Here is a 24,929-nt window from a genome sequence, read left to right as displayed (position 1 = left end):
TAGATGAGATGGAGAGGAAGGTAAAAGGCGTGGAGGAGTTGCATCACTAATCACGGAGAATGTTACATTTGCAGACAGAGAAGACTTACTGGAGGGTACATCCACTGAGGCAATTTGGGTGGAGCTCAAAAATAACATGGGTATGATTATACTATAGGCTCCCCAACAGCTGCCGAGACAGTAGGAACAGAATATAGTGGCAGATTATGCTAAGATGCAAGAACAACAAGGTTGTCATAGTCAGTGCTATTAACTTGCCCACTACTGAATGGGACTCTCTTACTGAAAGAGGCTTAGACAAGACAGAATTTATAAAGTGTACCCAAGAGGGTTTCTCGAAACAGTATGTGGATGGTCCAAGTACAGGACTGTCCATACTGGACCTTGTATTGGTTAACGAGCCTGGCCAGGTGACTAACTTACCTGGCAGGGGAGCAGACATGATCAGTGCGGTGGCGCTTCTCGGCCTTTTGGCTCGGAATATGTGTCGTTCCTGAGGACCAGAGGAAGAGATTCTGCTTGAGTGTTGGAGGTTCGACGCAGCAGAAGCGTGCTGGCGGGGGAAGGACCACGGGGATCGTGTTGCGAGTCGTCGGAGCTGCTGGAGACCATCGCTGGATCGTGATTGGACGTTGGAGGATCGTTTGGTTGTGCTGACCTGCTCTTGGTGGATCTTGATGCTGGCTTCGGCCTAACGCCAATTCAGGGACCAGCCAACCTCTGAGCTATGGCCTCAGCAGCCATTCGCCGCCCGGGCCAGGGCATTGGGAACACAGTCAGGGTGACTGTGAAGAAGGTGGAGGAGCACACACTGGTGGATCGGACGGTATTTGTGAAGAAAGTTCTGCTGGAGTGTTGTGGGCTTGCAGCAGCAGATCCACCGATGTGAGGAAAAACACCTTTGACCACAAGTCCATCAGGAAGTGGTCAGCACGTAGCGTCCTTGAGACCCTTCGGGAAAAGGAGAGGGCGGATCCTGTCGAGCGGTTCCCTGAGCAGACTGTCAAAGCCATTTGGCAGAATGCCTCATCGCCAGAACTTTCCAACAAGCACCAAGACGTGGCTTGGCTGGTGGTGAGAAGGGCTCTGCCTGTGAGATCCTTTATGCACGCCCGGACTCTCTGCCGCACCGCACGCTGCCCTCGAAGTGGCTGCGGGGGAGACGAGACTGTCACACACCTCCTTCTGGAATGTGCCTATGCAGAGGAAGTCTGGAGAGGAATGCAGTGGTGCTTGTCGAGGTTCGTCCCGAGCAGCGCCGTGACGCGGGACTCCGTGCTCTACGGCCTGTTCCCCGGGACTCACACCGAGACGAACATTAACTGCGCCTGGAGGATCATCAACTCGGTGAAGGACGCTCTCTGGGCGGTCCGAAACCTGTTGATCTTCCAGCTGAAGGAGTTGACCCCGACCGAGTGTTGCAGACTGGCACATTCCAAGGTCCAAGACTACGTGCTGAGGGATGCGCTGAAGGCTGGGGCAGCTGCCGCCAAGGCGCGGTGGGGAAAGACCACCGTGTAAAATCGGCCTGCCTAAAGAAGAACAGGGGGCCCATGCGGACGTTTTTTGGGCTCTGCTGATGCCTCAGCCAAATATATGTATATGTACAAGATTGAAAAATGCACAGGATTGTAAATGACAAGGATAAAGTCGTATCTGTGTTTGTAAATGTGGACATATGTATGGCATGATCCAATGTACAGACCATCAAGTCATTTTATGAATAAAGTATATTTTTGAAATAAAAAAAACGAGCCTGGCCAGGTGACTAACCTTTCAGGGAGAGAGCATTTTGGAAACAGTGATCACAACTCCTTAGGTTTTATGATAGTTCTGAATAAGAATAAGTCAGAACCATGCAAGAAGGCACTAAATTTGGGAAGGGAAATTTATATCAGTATTAGGCAGGAGCGAGAAAATGTTAATTGGGAGGAGCTGTTATCAAGCAACAGGACCGGCATGTTCCAGAAAGGAGGAAGGACAAGGATGGTAAGGTAAGGGACATAACCAGGTTGTGAATTTAGTCAAAAGGCAAAAAAGATGTAAGGTTTAGGAAATTAAAATCAGATAGGGGCCATGAAGGGTATAAAGGAGGCAGGAAATATCTCAAGCAGGGAATGAGGAGACCAAGAAGAGGCCAGAAATGACCTTGGTAAGTAGGGTTAAAGAGAATCCAAAGGCATACTATACATACACTGAAAACAACAGGATAACTAGAGAAAAGGTAGGACCGCTCAAGGATAAAGGAGGGAACTTGTGCTTGGAGGCAGAGGATGTGGGAGAGATCTTAAATGAGTACTTTGTATCAGTATTCACCAAGGAGAAGGAGAAGGAGGATAATGAGATTAGTGTGGAGCATGCAAATATTCTAGGACATTTTGAGACCAAAAAATCATACTGTGTTGGGTCTCTTGAAGAGCATCAGAGTAACATAGAAAATAGGTGCAAGAGCAGGCCATTCGGCCCTTCGAGCCTGCACAACTATTGCATGATCAGCCTTGATTGTATTCAATCTCAGTATCGCACATCCACTCTCTCTCCATAGCCCTTGATCCCTTTCACTGCAAGGGCCACAAGCAGCTCCCTCTTGAATATATTTTATGAAAGTAAAGAATTCCACACATTCACAACTTGACTGAAGAAATTCTTCCTTCTCTCAGTCCTAACAGATTCCCTTTTCTTTTTAGACAGTAACCCCTCAATAAGATCCTTCAAAGCCACAGAAAAATATCTTGGCTTTATGCTCCATTCCCTCATATCTTCCCGGTCAACTCATGCCCGTCTATCTATTCCCATGACTCCTTATCGCCCCATGGCAACTAATGCCTCCTGCCCATTCTTAGCTCCCTCAAACCTGCATGCCCCATTCCATTTACTTTCACAATATGCAGAACCAATGAGCTATTTGGTAACAACAGCAAATGTATTACTGTTAAAATAGTATTTTAGAAAACAAACTAAAAACTTATAAACATGTCTAACAGAAGGACCAAAGTATCAAGAACAGAGGCTTCAAACATTTCACACCTCTTCGTCTTAATGCAAATCATAGTTAGATATTGACAGAAGAAATCACAGAAAAAGCTAATGACGACATAAAGTTGACAAGTAGTCAACAGTTTGTTTTATGCTGTCAAAACAAAACCAACTATTTTTATCTTTTTAGAATGCTGTGCTCAGTCAAGCATGTATGATGAGAACATCCAATTCAATGGCAAAAGTTCATGTATTGATCCTCACTATAACACATTCATCAAAAGCATAGGTGCATATATTCTCAAACACACATATTAATTAGAAATTATCAATGTGCGAGTATCATTGTTACATCAATTGAAATGACTCAAGGCAAAGGCCAACCATTTCAGAACTTGCAACGAGCAATTAATCACCAGCAATAATTTGCCAACGATGCTCATATATTCATACTGAAGCAAAAACAAAAGTGACCTGGAGTGATTTCATTGAGTCCCAATTTGGTTTGTAATCCTTTAAAACCCAGCATGCACACAAACATTATGAAACATTGGATAATCAGCCATATTTTAGGGTGAAGATTCCAGTTGGTGTGGGGATGAAAGCACCAGAAGAGTGAAATTTTTGACCAGAGCAGACCATTGTTCAACCTCACATTTTGTTGAATGACAGCTGATGGAATCTATTGAGCAAGATCCAAAAAGACAGCTCATGAATTAATTCCCAGGCAGTGGATTCAGAATGTTCAGTGATAGGATTGGTGTTACTTGGTGAATATGACCATATAGACAACATTGTTTTCTCATCACCCTAAAATAATTTATATAAAGCATTATCTAAAGTTTGATAATTGCTAAATGGAAAGTTATTATAGAGATAGCCAATATAAGAGTTCAGCAGTCTCAAGACTGCGGATATGCATTCTGTTTTCTTGGGCAGTCTGACCTCATAGACTGGACTGCACTTCCTTCTCTCTCTCCATAGGTCAACTTGGAAAATCCCTAGTGACAAACCATTTGCTGTCAACAAAATTGGCTAAGAGAAAATAATTACTGGCGCAAATGTTCATGAGAATCAAAATACCAGCTGCAAAAATAAACCAATAGATCCCTGAAAGTGTTTACCAAACTTTTCTTCACTATCAGAGGCTGATTTAATCTGCAAAGCTTCCTGGGGTATTCTCCTCCTCAACTGTCTCCGGCTTTATTAGACACACTTGCAAGTCAATGGACAGGTGCTTCCCAACCCCATTTATACTAGTTTCAAACACTTGCTTGTAGTTCAACCAGAATATTAAGGATGGTCCCCCAAACAAGGAAGTAATCTGATTATTTAGATTTTCTCACTTTTACCAACTTCTAATCAGGCAATCAAAAGCTAAATAATACTCAAGAAGCTTGACAACATCCAGGACAAAGCAGTCCACTTAATTAGCACCACATCTACGAAAATTCACTCACTCCACCACTGAAGCTCATGAGCACCAGTGTGCATCCACAAGAATACAATGCACGTATTCACCATAGATCCTTAGACAACACCTTCTAAGTGCATGACCATTACCACCTAGAAGGGCAAGGGAAACAGATATATAGGAACACCAGCATGTGCAAGTACCCCTTCAAGTCTGTTACCATCCCGACTTGGCAATATATTGCTGTTCCTTCACTGTTACTGGGTCAAAATCCTGGAATTCACTCCCAAACAGCATTGTGGGTCTACTTATAAAATTGGCTTAAAAAGATACCTTTACACTGCCCTTTCAGGTGCAACGAAGAATGAGCAATATATGCTGGCCCAAATATGTACAAGATATGGTCATGCCTGTAATTTGGGTAAATAAACAAAAATATTGGCCCACTTAAGAATTTTAAAAGAATGAGTAAAGTACAATAAAAATTCAATATGAGTTTTAAATGAAGAGTACTACTTCTCAAGGAAAGCTATTAAATATAATTGTTAAATCTCCCATTATAGAAACTCTCTCTTTATTTCAGTCTTTGAATACAAAAACTATGATGAGAATAGTTCATAAGTTCTTTTGCAATAATACATACCTATCTTCAATCTTCCTGTTTAAACTCTTAATGGTGGACCCTCCTTTGTGTTCCTTATGAGTTCCCTTCTCTTCTTTCAATTTCTGTTTAAAAATATAGTTTGTGTTTAATAATTATTCTAAAAGCCTTAAAATTTGGTTTCATGTTGCCCCCCCACCGCAAGTTATCACCCCCACCACTCAATATTCCTCCTCATCTCAGGCCGAAATCGTCTACCTCTTATTCAGTGACTGTGTTCTCTGATTCCAGACATCACCACCAGAGAAAATATTTTCCTGCATCTACTCTGTTGAGACCTGTAAAAATGTTTATACTTCACTGAAATCACCACTCATTCTTCTAAACTCTATACAATACCAGTTCAGTCCTCCCACACAATACTGCCATCCAGGGATTCATTTGATGAATCTGTATTGTTTTCCCTTTGTGATAAATATTTCCTTCATTGGGTAAGGAGACCAAACCTGTAGACACCATTCCAGATACCATCTGACTAAGGTTTTGAATAATTACAGCAAGACCTCTTAGAATAAAAACCAACATACATTTGCCTGGAAAATTGCTTGCTGCATCTGTATGTTAATTTATCATTACTTATGAATAAAAGTCCCTTTGAACATCAACACTTATCAATCTCTGACCTTTTAAGAAATATTTTGAATTTATTTTTCTGACCGTGGTAGCTAACTCCATAAATTTCCACATTAATTTCCTATGCTATGTTCTTACCCACTCGCTTAACATATTTAAATCTCCTTGAAGCTCTGTTGCTTTCTCCCCAGAACTCATTTTCCACCTGGTTCTATGTAATCATCAATCTGGCCAATTTTACATTTGGTTCTCACAGCCAAATCATTGATATAATTTGTGAAAGCAGGGACCCAAAGACTTGACAATCCAATAGTAAACAGCATGCCAATCTAAAAATGACCCATTTATTCTTAATTTCTACTATTTACCCATGGACTAATTCCTAATCCATGTCAATAGTTTATATTACCTCAAATTCCATGTGGTCTAATTGGTTTACAAACCTCATGTGGATCCTTCTTGAAAAACGTCTTAAAATCCAGTGGTTACCACACATCTACTCTCATATTTTCAAGTTGGGGGAGGTGGTGACATTGTGGCAGCATCATTACACTAACAATCCAGAAGCCCAGGTTAATGTCATCAGACATGAATTTGAATCCCACCATGGCAGATAATGAAATCTGAATTCCATAAAATCTGGAACTAAAAATGTTAGCCTCATGATGACCATGATTCTGTTACAAGTCATGTTCAAGAAATGTAAGTCTTTAGTTAGGCCAAGGTTGGTGTATTGTTATGGTCACAACAGGACAGGAAAGATGTGGAAAGAGTGCAAAAGTAGTTAACAAGGATATTGCCTGGATTGGAGTGTATTAGCTATAAGGACACGTTGGACAAACATAGATTGTTTTCGCTAGAGCATCACAGGCTAAAGGGCAACCTGGCAGAAATATAGAAAATTTTATAGAGGCATGAGTAGGGTGAATAGTCAGTCTTTATCCTAGGGTGGAAATGCCAAGTACAAGCAGACATAGGTTTAAGGTGAGAGGGGAAATGTTTAAAAGGAGATGCATGAGGAAATTTTATGACACAGAGGATATTGAGTGTCTGGAACATGCTGCCAGGGGAAGTGGTAGAAGCTGATACAATAACAATGTTTGAGATGCATTTTGACACAAATATGAACAGGAGGAAAGAGTGATAAGACACCAAATGACACTCCAAATGACCCCAAAAAGGATAGCAAAAGCTTCTATAGGTATATAAAAGGGGAGAGAGTTGTTAATATGAATGTTGGTCCCTTGGAAGATGAAACCGGAGAGTTATTAGTGGAGAGCACTGAGATGGCACAGATGCTGAATCAATACTTTGCTTCAGTTTTCACAGTGGAGGACAACAGTACCATTTCTGTTGGTACAGGCAAGTCAAAAGCAATAGATAAGGTAGGACTTAGAGTTTGGAACAAACATTGACATGTAAAAGGTACTAAGGAAATTATTAGGTTTGAGCATAGACAAGTCCCCCGGGCCTGGATGACCTACATCTTATCATATTAAAGGAAGTGGCAGTGGAGATAATAGATCCACTGGTTACAATATTCCAAAATTACCTACACACAGGTAAGGTTCCAGTGGATTTGAAATGACCTTATTCAAAAAGGGAGGGCGGCAAAATGTGGGAACCTACAGACCAGTTAATTTTAAATCTGTTGTTGGGAAGGTGTTAGAATCAATGATCAAGGAAGCAATATCAGAACATTTGAAAAGTCAAAATGCTATCCATCAGAGTCAGCACGGTTTTAGGAAGGGCAAATAAGGTTTGATTAATTTGCAAGAGTTCTTCGATAATGTAGCAAGCAAGGTGAATAATGGGGATGCTGCAGATGTAATTTATCTGGACTTCTAGAAGCTGTTTGATAAGGTGCCGTACAAAAGGTTAACTCAAGGTTGGTTCATATGGGATTAGGGGTAATTTATTAGCTTGGATAGATGATTGGCTGATGGACGGAAGAGAGTCAGGATAATTTTTTCTTCTGGATGGCAAGATGTAAATAGTGGGGTGCAACAGGTTTGGTCCTTGGACCCCAGTGATTTACAATCTACATTAACGACTTGGATACAGGGATAGAAGACTCTACAGCCAAATTTGTAGATGAAACAAAAATAGGTGGGACGGTAAATTGCACTGAGGAAATAAAAAATAAAAATGGAAAGATGCCCTATTATCTTAATGGGCAGAGACTTCAGGGTGCTCCAGTGAAGAGGGATTTTGATGCATTTGTTCATGAGTCACAGCAAACTAGCATGCATGTACAGCAGATAGTAAAGAAAGTGAATAGAATGGCTTTTATTGCTAAAGGAACAGAATATAAAGGTAACAAAATATGAGCAAGATTTGAGCAGATTTGTAGCTCAGGTTGAGGTTCTGGATGTAGGTTTGTTCACTGAGCTGGAAAGTTCGTTTCCAGAAGTTTCATTATAATACTATCATCTATACAGTGTAATAAAAAAAAACAGGTACCCAATACATATAGTCCGCCGATTTCTCAGCAACAAACCCCAACAAGCATACAAAACATGTCAAGAAACCCGAGCCATTCTCCATACATCAGAGACACCTCAGAAATGACTGTTCAGACTACCCAGACCTCTTGGCATCATGGTAGCCCACAAACCCACTAAAACAGCAGCTAATGAACTTGAAAGACCCTATACAGACAACAAGCAAAACTAATGTCATTTACAAAATACCTTGCAAGAACTGTAACAAACACTACATTGGACAAACAAGCAGAAAACAGGATACATGAACATCAACTAGCCACAAAAAGATATGACCCACTGTCACAAGTATCCTTACATATAGATGAGGAAGGATACCACTTTGGACTAGGACAACACATCCATGCTAGGACAAACCAAACAGAGACATGTACGAGAATTATAGAAGCATGGCATTCCAACCAGAATTCTATCAACAACCGCATTGACTTGGACCCAATTTATCACCCCCTGAGAAAAAGAACAGGAAATTACACCACCAACCTAAGGAAACCCAAACACATAAATAAAAAGCGGGCCATGCCACCAGTGCTTCATCCTAAGGCTCACTAATGATGTTACCTAGTATGGTGATTGAACATTTGAAAATGAACTTTTCAGTTCAGCAAACAAACCTACATAATGAAGTATTGTTGCAACAATACAAGTTACTGGCAAGACCGTACCTGAATATTGTGCACAGTTTTGGTCCCCTTATTTGATGTAATGGCATTGGAGGCAGTTCAGAGGAGGATCATTAGATTGATCCCAGACATGAGGGATTTGTTGTATGAAAAGAGACTGAACAGGTTTGACCTATACTCTCTGGAATTGAGAAGAATGAGGGGAAATCAAATGGAGGTATTCAAGATGATAAAACATTTGGATAAAACACTCATGCAGGAGACACTTCCTCTTGTGGGACAATCTACGATGAGATGTCATAGTCTTAGGATAAGGGGTAGCAAATGTAAAACAGAGTTGAAGAAGAGAAACTACTTCTCCCAACGGATTGTGAATCTGTGGAATTCGTTACCCCAAAGTGTGGTGGGTGCCGGGACAGTGAGTAAATTTAAGGAGGAGTCAGACAGACTTTTAATTGGTAATGTGTTGAAGGAATATGGAGAGAAGGCAGAATACGGGGGGTGAGGAGCAGATCAGTCATTATTGAATGGCAGGCAGTCTTGATGGGCCGAATGGCCCTAATTCTGCTTCTATATCTTATGAACTTACAAACTGTGCAAACAGATGTTAATAGCATGATTATTGGCACAGACATGTTGAGTTGAAGGGCCTGTCCTATTCTGGCATTTACTCTACTACTGTTGTCAGACCTGTATTTCCATGTTTTCTTGCTCCTGCCGTCTTTAAATAATGGCATTACATCACTATCTACCATTTTACAGGATCCACTGCATAATCTACAAACTTTTGGAGGATGATCATGAATCTCTTCCAATACTCTTGGAAGTAGCTTTTCAGATTGAGGGTATTTATGAACTTCTAGTCCCATTAATGTCTGGTTTATTTTTTTTACTTATACCTACTTTCCTGAGAAGCAGGGATCTTTCCTTTTGTTTGTCAATATTGACATCTTCAATGTAAACGTCTCTGACAAAGAACTGATAACAGTATCTGAAACCTAATTTCTGATAAGAACATTGTTTGTTATTTTCTTCTCACTTGGGAGCAAGTAGCTGACTAAATGTAATGTCAAGAAGTTTGAGATGATGCACTTTTGGTAGACGTGACAACAAGAGACAATACAATTCACAATTAACAGCAGTTCTATTAAGTGTGTAGTGTGCCAGAATGAAGGGACCTGGAGGTGTATCTGAATCTATATCTGAAGGTAGGAAAACAGTACTGCGTTCCAGCTGCAGTTTGAATGATCAAATTATCAGATGCGAAACAAAACACTACTTCATTCACACACTATATCCAAAATACAACAGAAGAAATAAGAAATTGGAATAACTTAACTCTAATGGAAAACTTATCAGAATACTAACATGCAAGAACTGTAAAAAACATTACATCTGACAAACAAGCAGGAATCTTGCCACCAGAATACATGAACACCAAAAGACACGACCCACTATCACTAGTTTCCATACATACAGACAAAGAAAGACATCACTTTGACTGGGACAACACACACATCTTAGAACACATGAAACAAAGACACGCATGAGAATTCCTAGAGGCCTGGCATTCTAACCTGAACTCCATCAATAAACACATCAATTTAGACCCCATCTACCTTCCCTTGAAAAAAAGAACTCGAAATGGCATCATCCACCTTAAGAAATCACGACTATAAATAGAGAGGTGGGACATACCACCAGCACTTCACTGGAGACTCTCACTGTTGACGTTACCTAGTCATGATGACAAAACATCTGAAAACAAACCATCCATCTCACCGGCCAGAGCTACAAATCTTCTCAAAAATGTTTAGTTTACAACCTTACCACTTGAGGATTTTCCTTTTCCCCAATTTCTATCCCTCACTAACTGAAATTGAGCTTGCAAAAGCCCAAGTCATATTCCTGGACCATGTTATTCAACATGGACAGATGGCTCCACAAGATATGAAAACAAAGGTTATTGGGGAGTTTTTCATATCATCAATGAGGAGGGAAATACTACAATTCTTGAGATTGAGGGTTTTTTTGGTCAGAAATTCATACCATATATTAGCAGTGTAGTTGCTCTGCTGATTGACTTATTGAAGAAGTGCAGAAAATCTCAATGGATGGAGGAATGTGAGATGGCATTTAATAGCCTTAAAGCTGTGTTAAGCAGTGCTCCAGTGTTAGCCACACCTAATTATGCAAAACCATTCAAGGTAGCTGTCAATGTGAATAATGAGTATCAGTGTTGTACTCTTGCAAGACAACAAGATAGAAATACATATTGGGTATTTTTCCAGAAAATTGACTAATCATCAGCAGAAATATTGATGAGAAACATGATTGAGAAGGAGACCTTGAGCTTGGTGTTGGCATTGCAACATTTCAACTATTGCATAGCCAGTAATGTGTTTGAGATAATTGTACATACAGATTATAACCACTGGAACGTTTTGGAAAATATTAGGATAAACATTTCAAAATGTTTAGATGGAGCTTATTATTAGTCATTCAATTTGAAATTATGTATGTGGAAGGATAAGAGAATGCAGTTGCTAATGCGTTGTTGCAACTTTGATGAAGCAAGACAGAGGCATTCGGTGGGGAAGAAAACAGACTAAAATGGACTGTATTAGTGAGGTGTTTTGCAAGGTTACAGTCAATATAATATATGTAATGTAATGTACTAGTTGTGTAAGGCTAAAGGTTTTTAAAAATGAAGTCATGTTTGTATATCTGTCCATGTTGAATAACGTGGCCCAGGAATATGACTTGGGCTTTTGCAAATTCACTGTTCATCAGGTTTACCACCAAACCTGCTTCCCAAAGTCAGTCAACAGTTCTGATAGATGCTCCAAATGTTTCTTCCATGTGTGGCTAAAAGTCACCAGGTTGTCGATGTACAGTTTGAAAGGTGTATTTTGTGGTAGTTTCTTTTAAGAGAAAGATTGAACAAGCATTGTAGAGCTGTCTGTGGTAACATAAACAGCTTGTGAGGCCTTCATTTTTTTAAAGTTGTAACAATAGAAGCAATCTGAATAGGTGTGCCCAGCTCTCACAGACCAGGATTTCTAATTTTTTTCAGCATTTAGGTTCAGCAGAGGCCAGAGCCTCTGCTGAAAAAGTAGAAGATATCTTTTCCTTAACACGATTATAGCTAGATGACGTTTCGCTTTGCTTCTGGGTTATGTGAGGCAAATCTATTTTCTGAATTGACTTTTTGACAAAAGGTCTATATGTATGCGATCCTACTATATTGGAACAGCTAATTAGTCATACTTAAAGTATCTATTATTCTGTTAAGTTACTCCAAGTTCTTCTTTCTTTTGTTGCTTTTTAACCTCAATGTTTGAATAAATCCCGTTTTGCTTAACATCGAGTAGCTTGACCAGCAAAATTGCATCTGGAACACAGCATTTTTCATTTAACTTTAAAATAAGAAAAATGTTTTAGGCAACCTTCTTAAACTATTTTGAGGAGGTCTGATCTAATCCATAACAATGGTTCATTTTTTTTTAAGGGGGAGGTGTGACAATACTGTGGCTTTAAGATGTGTATTTTGTCTTTTTTTTGAAGATGAGTTTTAAGACAGAGGTAGAGAGCTATCGATTGAAAGTCCATAAAGTAAACAGTTTGTGAGGTCTTGGGGATTTTTTAAAGTAGGAAGAATAGAAATAGCCTGAATGGTTGGGGCAAGCTCCAATAGAACCATGACTTTTTAAATTTTTTCAGTAGCAGCTGCTAGAGTCTTAAAGCTGGATGTGGAAGCCGTATTTCCTCTCTCTGTTACAGATAAAAGCTTGGGGTTCTCTTCCTGCTGCTAGAATTACATGAGACAGAATCTGTTTTCCTGAAATTGGCTTTGTTAAGGGTGTGTTTATGGAATGTTACTATATTGGAAAAATTACTGTTTAGTAGTTAAATAATCTATTATTCTGTTAACTTTTGCAATAGAGTTGTTATTCTAATTTCTTCTTTCTTTTGTTGTAATTTAAGTGTAGTATACGAATAAAGTGTGTTTTGCTTATATTTGGTAGTTTGACCAATTGAATTGCATCCGGAACACAACATCCGACACGTGCCTTTAAAATAAGAAAACATTTGGGTCTAGGCTATATTCTTAACATACTTAGAGGGGTTTTAGTATGATCCATAACACTTTCAATCTCTACATCCAAGGCATTAACATAGATTATAAATTGTTCGAGCCTCAAGGACTAAATCCTTTGGCTGACCAAACAGCAAGTGCTGTGCCAATCTTTTGTCCAAGCTAATGTATTACCCCAAACCCCATGTGATCTTAACTGGTATATTAACCTTTTTTGCAGTACTTTATCAATTGCCTTCTCGAAGTCCAATAATACATCTACAGGACATTCCTTCTCCACTTTTTTTGTTATATCCTCAAAGAACTCGAGCAAATTAGTCAAACATGATTTACCCTTCATAAAACCATGATGTTCTGTTTTTTGACTTTGTAAGTTCAAAAATATGTTAAACTATAGTTTTCTACTTTCTGTCGCCCTCCCTTTTTGAATAAGGGCTTATAATAATAGATTTTCAATCTAATAAACTTTCATGAATCCAAGGAATTTTGGAAGGTGACAACCAATCTATCCAGTAAATCTGCTGTCATTCACCTTAAGACCCTAGAATATAGGCGATCAAGCCCTGGAGACTTGCCTGGCTTTTCCCAATAGTTTGCTTAGTACTTTTTCATTAATAATGGTAATTGATTTGAAATGCCTTCTTTAGTATAATATATGTATTTTTTTTAAAATTCATTCGTGGGATGTGATCATCCTATCTGGCCAGCATTTATTGCCCATTCCTAGTTGTCCTAGGGAAGGCGGTGGTGAGCAGCCTTCTTGAACTACTGCAGTCCACGTGCTGTTGGTTGACCCATAATTCAAGGATTTTGATGTGGCGACAGTGAAGAAAAGGCAATATCTTTCCAAGTCAGGACAGTTTGTGGCTTGAAGGGGAAACTGCAGGTGATGGTATTCCCATGTAATTGTACCCATGCATCTCTTGTACTCTAGATGGAAGTGGTTGCATGGTTGGAAGGTGCTGTCAAAACATTATCGATGAATTTCTGCATTGCATCTTTTAGATCATACACAATACTGTTGTTGAGCACTGAAGGTAGACGGACTGGATATTTATGGATGTGGTGTCAATCAAGCAGGCTGCTTTGTCCTGGATGGTGTGAAGCTTCTTGTTGGGCTGCACTCATCCAGGTAAGTAAGGAGCATCCATCACATTCCTGACTTGTGCACTGTAGATGATGGACATGCTGTGTATCGCTTGCCGCAGTATTTCTAGCCTCTGACCTGCTCTTGTAGCCACTGTATTTATGGGGGCAAATTCTGTTGAGTTTCTCGTCAATGTCATCCCAAGTGGGTAATTCAGTGATGGCAACATCATTGGATATCAAAGATGGTGTTTAGATTGTCTCTGCCTGGCATTTTTGTAGTGCGAATCTTACTTGGCACATGTCACCTCAAGCCAGGTTATTGTCCAGATCATGTTGCATTTGAACACTGGCTGTTTCAGTGTTCGAAGAGATGCAAATGGTGCTGCATACTACAATCATCGGTAAACTTATGACCTTATGATGGAGAGAAGCAGCTGAAGATGGTTGGGCCGAGGACACTACCCTGATAAACTCCTGCAGAAATGTCCTAGAGATGAGGTGTCTGACCTCCAGCAATACAGCCATCTTCCTATGTGCCAGGTATGATTCCAAACAGTGGAAAGTTTGCCTCCTGAATTCCACTGATTCCAGTTTAGCTACAGCTCCTTGATGCCACACTCAGTCGAATGTGACCTTTGTGTTAATGACTGGTACTCTTACCTCACGTCTTGAATTTTGTCCATTTTAGAACCACGGCTGCCATGTGGTCAGGAGCACAATGGCCCTGGTGGAACCTAAACTGGGTGTCAGTGAGCAAGTTATTGTTCAGTAGGTGTGGCCATAGTATTGGTGATGACACCTTCCCTCATTTTACTATGATTAAGAGTAGAATGATGGGCAGTAATTTACTGTATTATATGTGTCCTGATTTTTATGTAAGGGAGAAATCTGGACAATTTTCCATATTGTTTTTCAGATGCTTGGAGAGCTGCAAGTTCTGGACCACAGGTCTTCAACACTATGCCAGAATGTTGTCAGATATCCATAATCTTTGCACTACTCATTGCCTCTGACCATTTCATGTTAAGTGAATTGAATTGGCTGAAACCTGGTTCCTGTAATGAAGGGGACCACTGGAGGAGGCTAACATCAAACACCTATATCACAGTTCTAGCTAAAGGTTTTTGTGCATGTTTCAGCCTGTTTCCTGTGGAGACAGGACAACTTGCATACCAAATAACACAAGCAGAAAGTAACGGACAGAGCTACGTAAACCTACAATCAATGGATCAGATCTAAGCTCTAGTGCTCTACTACCACATCCAATCACAAATGGTGGTGGACAATTAAATGACTCACTGGAGGAGGAGGTTCCACAAATATCCTATTGCTCAATAACAAATGAGCCCAGCACATTGGCGCAAAAAATGCAGCTGAAGCATTCCTAACAACTTTCAGCCAGAAGCGCCAAGTGGATAATCCATCGCAGTCTCCTCCAATGATCACCACCATTACAGATACCACTCTTCAGCCAATTCGATTCATATCACATTCTCTCAAGAACCAATTAGAGACAGTGGATAGTGCAAAAGCTATGGGTCCTGACAATATTCCAGCAATGGTACTGAACGCTTGTGCTCCAGAACTTGCTGCTCCCCTAGCCAAGCTCTTCCAGTATAGTTACAACACTAGCATCTACTTGACAATATGGAAAATTGCCTAAGTATGTCTTGCACATAAAGAGTTGGACAAATCCAACTTAGCCCTTTACCGCCCCATCACTCTACTTTCAATTATGAGTAAAGTGAGGGAAGGTATCATCAACAGTGCTATCAAGCAGCACCTTGCTCAGCAATAACCTGCTAACTGAAGTGTAGTTTGGGTCCTGACTTAATTACAACCTTAGTCCAAACGTGGACAAAAAAGCTGAGAAAGAGAGCCCTTGACATCAAGGCTGTATTTGATTGAGTGTGGCATCAATGATGCCTAGTAAAACTGGAATCAATGGGTATCAGGAAGCAAACTCACTAATGGTTGGAAGTCATATCTAGCACACAGGAAGATGATCCTAGTTGTTGCAGATCAGTCATCTCAGTGCCAGGTTATGTCTGCAGGAGTTCCTCAGGGTAGTGTCCTCAGCCCAACCATCTTCAGCCGCTTTATCAACAACCCTCCCTCCGTCAGAAGGTCAGAAGTGGGAATGTTCAAAAATGATTGTGCAATATTGAGCACCTTTCACAACTCGTCAGATACTAAAAAGTCCAATCCAACTCAACAAGATCTGGACAATATCCAGGCTTGGACTGGCAAATGGCAAGGAACATTCATGTCACACAAATGTTACGCTATTAACATCACCAATAAGAGACAATCTAACTACCATCCCTTGACATTGGTGTCAAGATTAGTGTGGTGCTGGAAAAGCACAGCAGGTCAGGCAGCATCCGAGGAGCAGGAAAATCGACGTTTCGGGCAGGAGCCCTTCAACAGGTTTTCTATTCCTCGGATGCTGCCTGACCTACTGTGCTTTTCCAGCACAACTCTAATCTTCAGCATCTGCACTCCTCACTTTCGCCTATGCAATGGTGTCAGACCATTGCTACCAGACCTGCTGAAGTTTTCCAGTACGTTCTGTTTCTCATAGAATCCCTAGAGTGTGGAAACCAGCCATTTGCCCCAACAAGTCCACACTGACCCTCCAATGAGTAACCCACCCTGACCTGTTCATCTACTCTATTACTCTGTATTTCCCCCCGACTAAACCTACACATCACTAAACACCATGGGCAATTCAGCATGGCCAAACCACCTAACCTGCACATCTTTGGACTATGGGAGGAAACCCGCGCAAACACAGGGAGAGTGTGCAAACTCCACACAGACAATCCGGATCCCTGGCGCTGTGAGGAATCACTGAGCCACCGTGCCACTAAGATCAACTCTCTCCTCATGCCTATGTAAGTGCCTTTAAGACTAAAACACAGTGTGGGTTTCTTGTTATCAAGCTGAGTTTGAAATTCCAGCATGTTACAATCACCTCCCTAGAGGATTCATTACTATTACAGCATTAATTGCATAACACTAAATACAAATTATCCTGCTTTGTTTGGTTCCCCCACACTTTGCTCGAAGAAACAATCTCTCACTCTTGCCAATTTAATTCATCTAATTCAAATGTATTTTAAAATGATTATTTCCTGATTTCTCCTGGGTCCTTCTGTGGGGCTACTGTTCCAAGACCTATAGATTATCTCACCAGGGACTTTCTTTACCTTACTATTTCTTATTTGCATCCTCAATGACTCCACATCTTAATCTCCAGTGCCAAAATCATTTCGCACTTCAGTATTGATCTTTTCTTTTTATAAACAAATCTATACCACCCCCTTTTCCTTTATGCCTATTCTTCCAAAACAGAGTACCTTTGCATATTCAACTTCCAGACCTTGTCTCCTCGTAACCACATCTTAGTAATCAGCATGAAATCATAGCCATTTTTCTCTCATTGCGCTTATACCACACCAACTTTATGGTATGACCATTCAGATACCAAGCTTTTAGGTTTGTCCAGTTATCAATTCTTCCAACTCTTGCACAACTCCTTAGTTCACATACTCTCTCACTTCCTTTCATTTCATGGTAACAATCAATCAGTCTCATCATGAACTTGCACTTCTAACTTCTCTTTAGTCTTTAATTGTTTTAATTTTCCATGCAACTGAATTTTCCTCCTCCCCCCCCCACATTTGGTTACCTGAAAGCCTAATCTACAGTCTTACTTATGCTACTCACCTGCCCTCTGACAATGAATTGAGCCTCAGAGAATATCTTGGCCGAATTCAACCACTCATCTTGCCATAGCTCAACTCACTCAGAGCCTAATAAGACTTTGTTCAATATTTCTATGGTAGCTAAATGCGTGAACACACACATGAGTAGATAGGGAGGACATAAGATTGCAAACTGATATAGATACCTTGTAATGATTTGGCAAACGGAGTATAATATGGAAAAACATCAGCTTGGTCATTACGGCAAGGAGAACTGTGGAGTAGCAAGCTGATCTGGGTGTTCTATTGCATGAGTCACAAAAAATCTATTCACAGGTACAACACTTATTTATTTCCACATTAAGGAAGAATCACATGGCATCTTATACTTTCATTACACCAGTGGGTAGCTACAAAAAGTTAGATCAATTTAAGGATGAAGGAGGGAATTTATGTGTGGAGCCACAGAAACTGGATGAGGTCATTAATGAGTACTTTGCATCAGTATTCACTGAGAAGGCCATGGATGACTGCAAGAGTAGGAAGGAGTATGTTGATATTCTAGGGCACGTTGATATTAAAGGAGGTGGTAGTGTTGAAAACATTAAGGTAGACAAGTTCCCAGGGCCCGATGGGATCTATTCCAGGATACTGAGAGATGCAAGGAAGCAGATTGCTGGGGCCTTGATAGAGATTTTTGTAACCTCTTAATCCACAGGCGAGACCCCAGAATACTGGAGAATGGTCAATTAAATGCTGTTCCTTTGCTAATGAAAGGCAACAGGAATAATGCAGGAAATTATAGGCCAGTGAGTCTTACATCAGTGATAAGGGAAACTATTGGAAAAGGTTCTTAGAGACAGTATTAACACGGATTTCCAGAAGAATGGACATATTAGAGACAGTCAGCATGGCCTGTTGCAGGGAGTTCTTGTCTCGCAAATTTAAGGCTTTTGGAAGAAGTGACAAAGATTACTGAAGAGGGCAGGGTAATGAATATTGTCTACATGGACTTTACTAAAACATTTGACAAACCTCATGATAGGTTAGTCCAGAAGATTAAGTCACATGGGATCTATGTGAGTTGATAAATTGAATAGAAAATTGGCTTGGTAAAAGACAGATAGACAGTAGTTGTGGAAAGGTTTTTTTCGCTGACTACAGGTTTGTGACCAGTGGTGCTCTGCAAGGATCAGTACTGGAACCTCTGTTGTTTGTAATTTACATTAATAATTTGAATATAAAACTTTAGGTCAAGTGTAAGTTTGGACATGACCCGAAAATTCATAGAGTTGCGGATAGTGAAAAAGGTGGTCAAAAGATACAGCATGATCAGTTGGAAAGTTGGGCGGAGCAATGCCAGATGGTGTTTAATCCGAACATGTGTGACATTAGTTTTGGGAGGTGAAATGCAAGAGGAGAAATACAGTAAATGGTGGGGCCCTTAGAATCATTGATATACAGAGAGATCTGGGGGTGCAAGTCCACAACTCCCTGAAACTGGCAACATAAGTGGATAAGGAGGTAAACAAGGCACATGGATACTTGACTACATCGGATGGGACACTGAGTACAAAAATTGGCAAGCTATGGTGCAGCCGTATAAAATCTTAGTGTATAAAATTATAATAGACCCGGATAGGGTGAATAGTCTTTTTCCCAAGATGGAAATGTCAAATAATAAGAGGGGGATAGATTTAAGGTGGGTGGGGGTGGGGGGTGGGGGGAAAGAGAGAGTTTTAAGGAGATGTGCAAATCAGAGGGTGGTAGGTAGCTGGAACGTGTTGTCAGAGGAGGTAGAAGAAGCAAACAGGACAGAAAAATTTGATAGACAGACACATGAACACGAAGAAAACAGAGGTATATGTACCATGTCCAGGCATGGAATCACATTTTAGAATGGCATCACTTTCAGCACAGACATGATGGACCAAAGGGCCTGTTCCTGTTATGTACTGTTCACTGTTCTAAAGCAATTGAACATAAAAGTAAAGACGTTAGGTTTTAGTTACATACGGCATAGATGAGGCACATTTTGAATACTGTATTGAGTTTTGGACTCCTTATTTAAGGAAGGATGAAAATGTATTTGAGGCAGTTCTCAGTAAGTTTACAAGATTGAAACTTGAATTGAATATGTCATCTTATGAGGGAATGTTCAACAGGTTGCAATTCAGAAGAGGGGCAATTTAATTGAAGTATATAAGATTCTTATGTGTCTTGTTAAGATGGATTTGGAAATGAGTTTTACTTTTGTGGGTCAGTACAGAACTAGGGACATTTTTTTAAAATTAGGGGTTGCCATTTTAGGACAGACATGAGGGAAAATTTCTCTCAGAATGTCGTACAACTTTAGAACTATCTGTTTCAGTTGACAATGTTCTTCCAAAATATTCTTTTCAATATTTTTAAGGCAAAGGTAGCTTGATTCTTATTTGACAAAGCAATCAAAGGCTATAAGGGTAAATGGGAATATGGAGAATGAAGATGGTGTAGTAGTAATGTATAATACCAGGCTACTGCTCTGTGGACACAGATTCAAATATCGCCATGGCAGATGGTGAAAGTGAATTCATAACAATTTGGATTTAAAATTTGCATAATGGTCAATATGCAACCACTGTAAATGGTTAAAAACTATTCTGGTTCACTGATGTCCTTTATGTAAGGATATCTGCCATCCTTTCCTGGTCAGGCCTACATTTTTCTCCAGATCTACAACATTGTGGGTGACTCTTAACTGCCCTCTAGGCAAATAATGCTGGTCAACCTTCATTGGTCAGAACAATGAGTATCAGAGTTGGGAGGTCATGCTTCAGAGCTGAAAATGTGTTGCTGGAAAAGCGCAGCAGGTCAGGCAGCATCCAAGGAACAGGAGAATCGACGTTTCGGGTTAAGCCCTTCTTCAGGCTTATGCCCGAAACGTCGATTCTCCTGTTCCTTGGATGCTGCCTGACCTGCTGCGCTTTTCCAGCAACACATTTTCAGCTCTGATCTCCAGCATCTACAGTCCTCACTTTCTCCTCGAAGGTCATGCTTCAGCCACCTTTAGAATACTGTGTATAATTCTGGTTGCCCTTCTGGAAAGGATGTTGTTAAAACCTTCAGAGGATGCAGAAAAGATTTACAAGGATTTGCCAGGACTGGAGGGTTGAGTTATAGAGAGAGCTGAAAAGGCTGGGGCTGTTTTCCCCTGGAGTGTCCGAGGCTGAGTGGTGACCTTATAGAAGTTTATAAAGTCATGAAGGGCATGGATAGGGTGAATAACCAAGGTCCTTTTCCAAGGGTGAGGGAGTCCAAAACTAGAGGACGTAGGTATAGGTGACAGGGGAAAGATTTAAAAAGGAACTGAGGGGTATCTTTTTTCACCTAGAGGGTGGTGTGTGTATGGAACAAGCTGCCAGAGGAACTGGTGGAGGAACTACAACATTTAAAAGGCAGTTGAATGGATATCTGAATAGGAAGCGTTTTGAGGGATATTGGCAAAATGCTGGCAAATGGAACGAAGTCTGATTGGGATAGTGGTCAGTGCAGATGAGTTGGACCGAAGGGTCTGTTTCCGACGCTTTATGACTGTACGACTCTAAGAAGGGAGTTGACATCTGACCATCACTACCAAGGAAGGTCGTGGTAGTATTTTGTCCTTCCAGTTCTGGGGATCTCCTTGTCCCATTGTATGGTGTGTTGCCACTGACACTGCAAATCAAACAGGCTTTTACCAAACTTAACCACAGAAACCAGGACATAATTTATGTCATAAATCTGATTTTTAACTTTTATTTTCTCTTATGTTACTTGTTCCATGTCAAGTTGCGTTCTGAGATAATAAATGTCATTGCGTGTTATGGAAAAGTAACCTCTGGCATGCACAGCCAGCAATGAAAAGGCAAAAAACAAAAGCTGACAGAGTGACAGGAACAATTAGAGAAAGGGAAGATGAAGAGGCTAGAGCAAGAGGTCAAAACTTTCACACACAGACTGAATGCAACAATCAATGTTGCTAATAAGAAATCTAGACTGTTTAACGAATAATTCATCTATAATCCTCATCATAATTATGAGTCTCACCTAGAACATGAGATTTGCAGTGGATTGGCATGTGAAAACCAAAGTGAAAACAAAGGCTTTCTTCTATATATTAATAACATAATTTCACCCTTAAGTGAACTACCTAACTCATTGAACATAGTTAAGGAGACAATAGCACATCAATACATTTCTTGAAAAACATCTGAATAAATAACAGCTCAGTTGAAACTCTAGGAAATCACTTTGATTTGTCTCAAGAAGAACAAATTTCTAAACCGACTGATCATAGAAATTTAATGTTTCAACCAACGCTAAAATGCAGATAGTGACACCAAAAATATATCCTATAATATGGGGATTAAAATTGTTAATCAAAAGATTTGTTGAAAGGAAACAATTAAGTGAATTGCTAAATGAAATCCTTTTGATATAAGAAATATTTCATAAGATGACTTCAAAGAAACATGTTTACAGTTCAATTATTAGCTTTAATATCTATCTCATTCCGTTCGTTGATTTTAGGATGAATACCTATTGTTACGACATAAAATCATGAATTAATATTTTTGACATTATATTTTAACTTTTGGCCCTTCGATTCCTAGATGTAGAAAAGATAGCCCAGCTGGTAAAAGGGAGTGATTGTATGACTCCATACATTAATCTGTGACTCTGTACACTGCAACTGTACCAATGTTTTATACAGTTCCAGCATAACATCCCTGCTCTTAAACTCTATATCTTGGCTAATAAAGGCAAATATCTCATATACCTTCTTAATCACTTTATCAGTTGTCCTAATATCTGACCAGATATCTGTATGTGCACACTAAGGTCCCTCTGATCCTCAGTGCTTCCCAGGATTCTAACACTTATCATGTATTCCCTTGCCTTGTTTGTTCTGCCCAAATGCATCACATCACAGTTGACTGAATTCCATTTCTCACTGATCAAACTATCTGACCAGCTCACCTATATCCTCCTGTAGTCTAAGGCTATCCTTCTCACTACTTACCACACCACCAGTTTTTGTACAGTCTGCAAGCTCACTGATCAAGCCTCCGACCTTTAAATCTAAATCATTTACGTAAACCACAAAGTGGGACCCCAGTAGACACATACTTCCTGTCAGAAAACACCCCTCAACCATCACCTTCTTTCTACCACTCAGCCTTTGTCTGGATCCAATGTGCCAAATATCCTTGGATCCCATGGACTCTTTGCTATCAGTCTCCTACATAAGACCTTATCAAATACTTTACCGAAATCCAAGTAGACTACATCAAATGTACTGCCGTCATCTACATACTGATCACTTCTGAAAAAAATTCAATTAAATTTGCCAGACTTGACCTCCCTTTAATTAAAACATACTGACTATCCTTGATTAATCCATGCCTCTCTAAGTGAAGATTAATTCTATGCTTCAGAATTGCTTTCAATAGCTCCCACTGGGGTTATACAGCATGGAAACAGACCCTTCGGTCCAACCCGTCCATGCTGAACAGATATCCCAACCTGATCTAGTCTCACTTGCCAGCACCCGGCCCATATTCCTCCAAATCCTTCGCATTCATATACCCATCCAAATGCCTTTTAAATGTTGCAATTGTACCAGCCTCCACCACATCCTCTGGCAGCTCATTCTATACACATACCACCCTCTGTGTGAAAAGGTTGCCCCTTAGGTCTCTTTTATATCTTTCCCTCTCACCTAAACCTATGCCCTCTAGTTCTGGACTCCCCGACCCCAGGGAGAAGACTTTGTCTACTTACCCTATCCATGCCCCTCATAATTTTGTAAATCTCTGTAAGGTTACCCCTCAGCCTCCAATGCTCCAGGGAAAACAGCTCCAGCCCGTTCAGCCTCTCCCTATAGCTCAAATCCTCCAACCCTGGCAACACCCTTGTAAATCTTTTCTGAACCCTTTCAAGTTTCACAACATCTTTCCGATAGGAAGGAGACCAGAATTGCATACAATATTCCAACAGTGGCCTAACCAATGTCCTCTACAGCCGTAGCATGACATCCCAACTCCTGTATTCAATAGTGTGACCAATAAAAGAAAGCATACCAAAAGCCTTCTTCATTATTCTATCTACCTGCGACTCCACTTTCAAGGAGCTATGAACCTGCACTTTAAGGTCTCTTTGTTCAGGACCTTACCATTAAGTGTGTAAGTCCTGCTAAGATTTGCTTTCCCAAAATGCATCACCTCGCATTTATCTGAATTAAACTCCATCTGCTACTTCTCAACCCACTGGCCCATCTTGTCCAGATCCTGTTGTAATCTGAGGTAACCTTCTTCGCTGTCCACTACACCTCCAATTTTGGTGTCATCTGCAAACTGTACTAACTTATGCTCGCATCCAAATCATTTATGTAAATGACAAAAAGTAGAGGACCCAGCACCGATCCTTGTGGCATTCCACTGGTCACAGGCCTCCAGTCTGAAAAACAACCCTCCACCTCCATCCTCTGTCTTCTACCTTTGAGCCAGTTCTGTATCCAAATGGCTAGTTCTCCCTGTATTCCCTGAGATCTAACCTTGCTAATTAGTCTCCCATGGGGAACCTTGTCGAACACCATACTGAAGCCCATATAGATCATATCCACCGCTCTGCACTCATCAATCCCTTTTTTTCTTACTTCTTCAAAAAATCTCAATCAAGTTTGTGAGACATGATTTCCCACACACAGAGCCATGTTGACTATCCCTAATCAGCCCTTGCCTTTCCAAATACATGTACATGTTAGACTGAATGGCTGGTAGCTTCCTGATTTATCCCTTCCTTCCTTCTTGAATAATGGTACCTCCGCAATCCTCTAGTATCTCTCTTGCAGCCAGAGAGTTATTGAAAACTATTGTCAGTGTCTCTGCTATTTGTCTGCTTGCTGCACTCAACAGTCTGGGATACATTTCATCTGGCCCTAGAAATTTATCTATGTTTAAGCCTACCAGACAACTCAGAACCTTCTCCCTATCAATGCTAATTTATCTACTTATATCACAGTAATCTCCTTGATTTCCAAACCCAACTATACCTGTCCCTCTCACTGGTGAACACCGACACAAAGTTTAATGTAAAACCCCATATACAGTCTCTGGCTGCATGCAGGAATTATCACTGTAGTCCTTTATAAATAACTTAAGATTGTCCTTTATCTTCCCTCCCAGTATCTTTCCACGTCCCTTTTTGTTCTGGGAATTTCCTTTCTAAGCTGCCTCATGTACATTTTATACTCCTCT

The 24,929-nt window shown here is 40.4% G+C and overlaps 1 protein-coding gene across 1 annotated transcript in view; it reads right to left on the bottom strand.

The window, feature by feature from the left end:
* LOC140463231 (synaptonemal complex protein 2-like) overlaps positions 1-24,929 on the bottom strand; it is a 377,524-nt gene that overhangs the window by 223,983 nt on the left and 128,612 nt on the right. The window contains exon 5 of the mRNA XM_072557016.1: positions 5,034-5,116. Within this exon, the coding sequence (XP_072413117.1) occupies positions 5,034-5,116 (83 nt within the window). The remainder of the gene's footprint in view (positions 1-5,033; positions 5,117-24,929) is intronic.

Source organism: Chiloscyllium punctatum, chromosome 37 (assembly GCF_047496795.1).
Source record: "Chiloscyllium punctatum isolate Juve2018m chromosome 37, sChiPun1.3, whole genome shotgun sequence".
NCBI lineage: Eukaryota > Metazoa > Chordata > Chondrichthyes > Orectolobiformes > Hemiscylliidae > Chiloscyllium > Chiloscyllium punctatum.
This window is presented reverse-complemented; position numbering and strand designations above follow the sequence as displayed.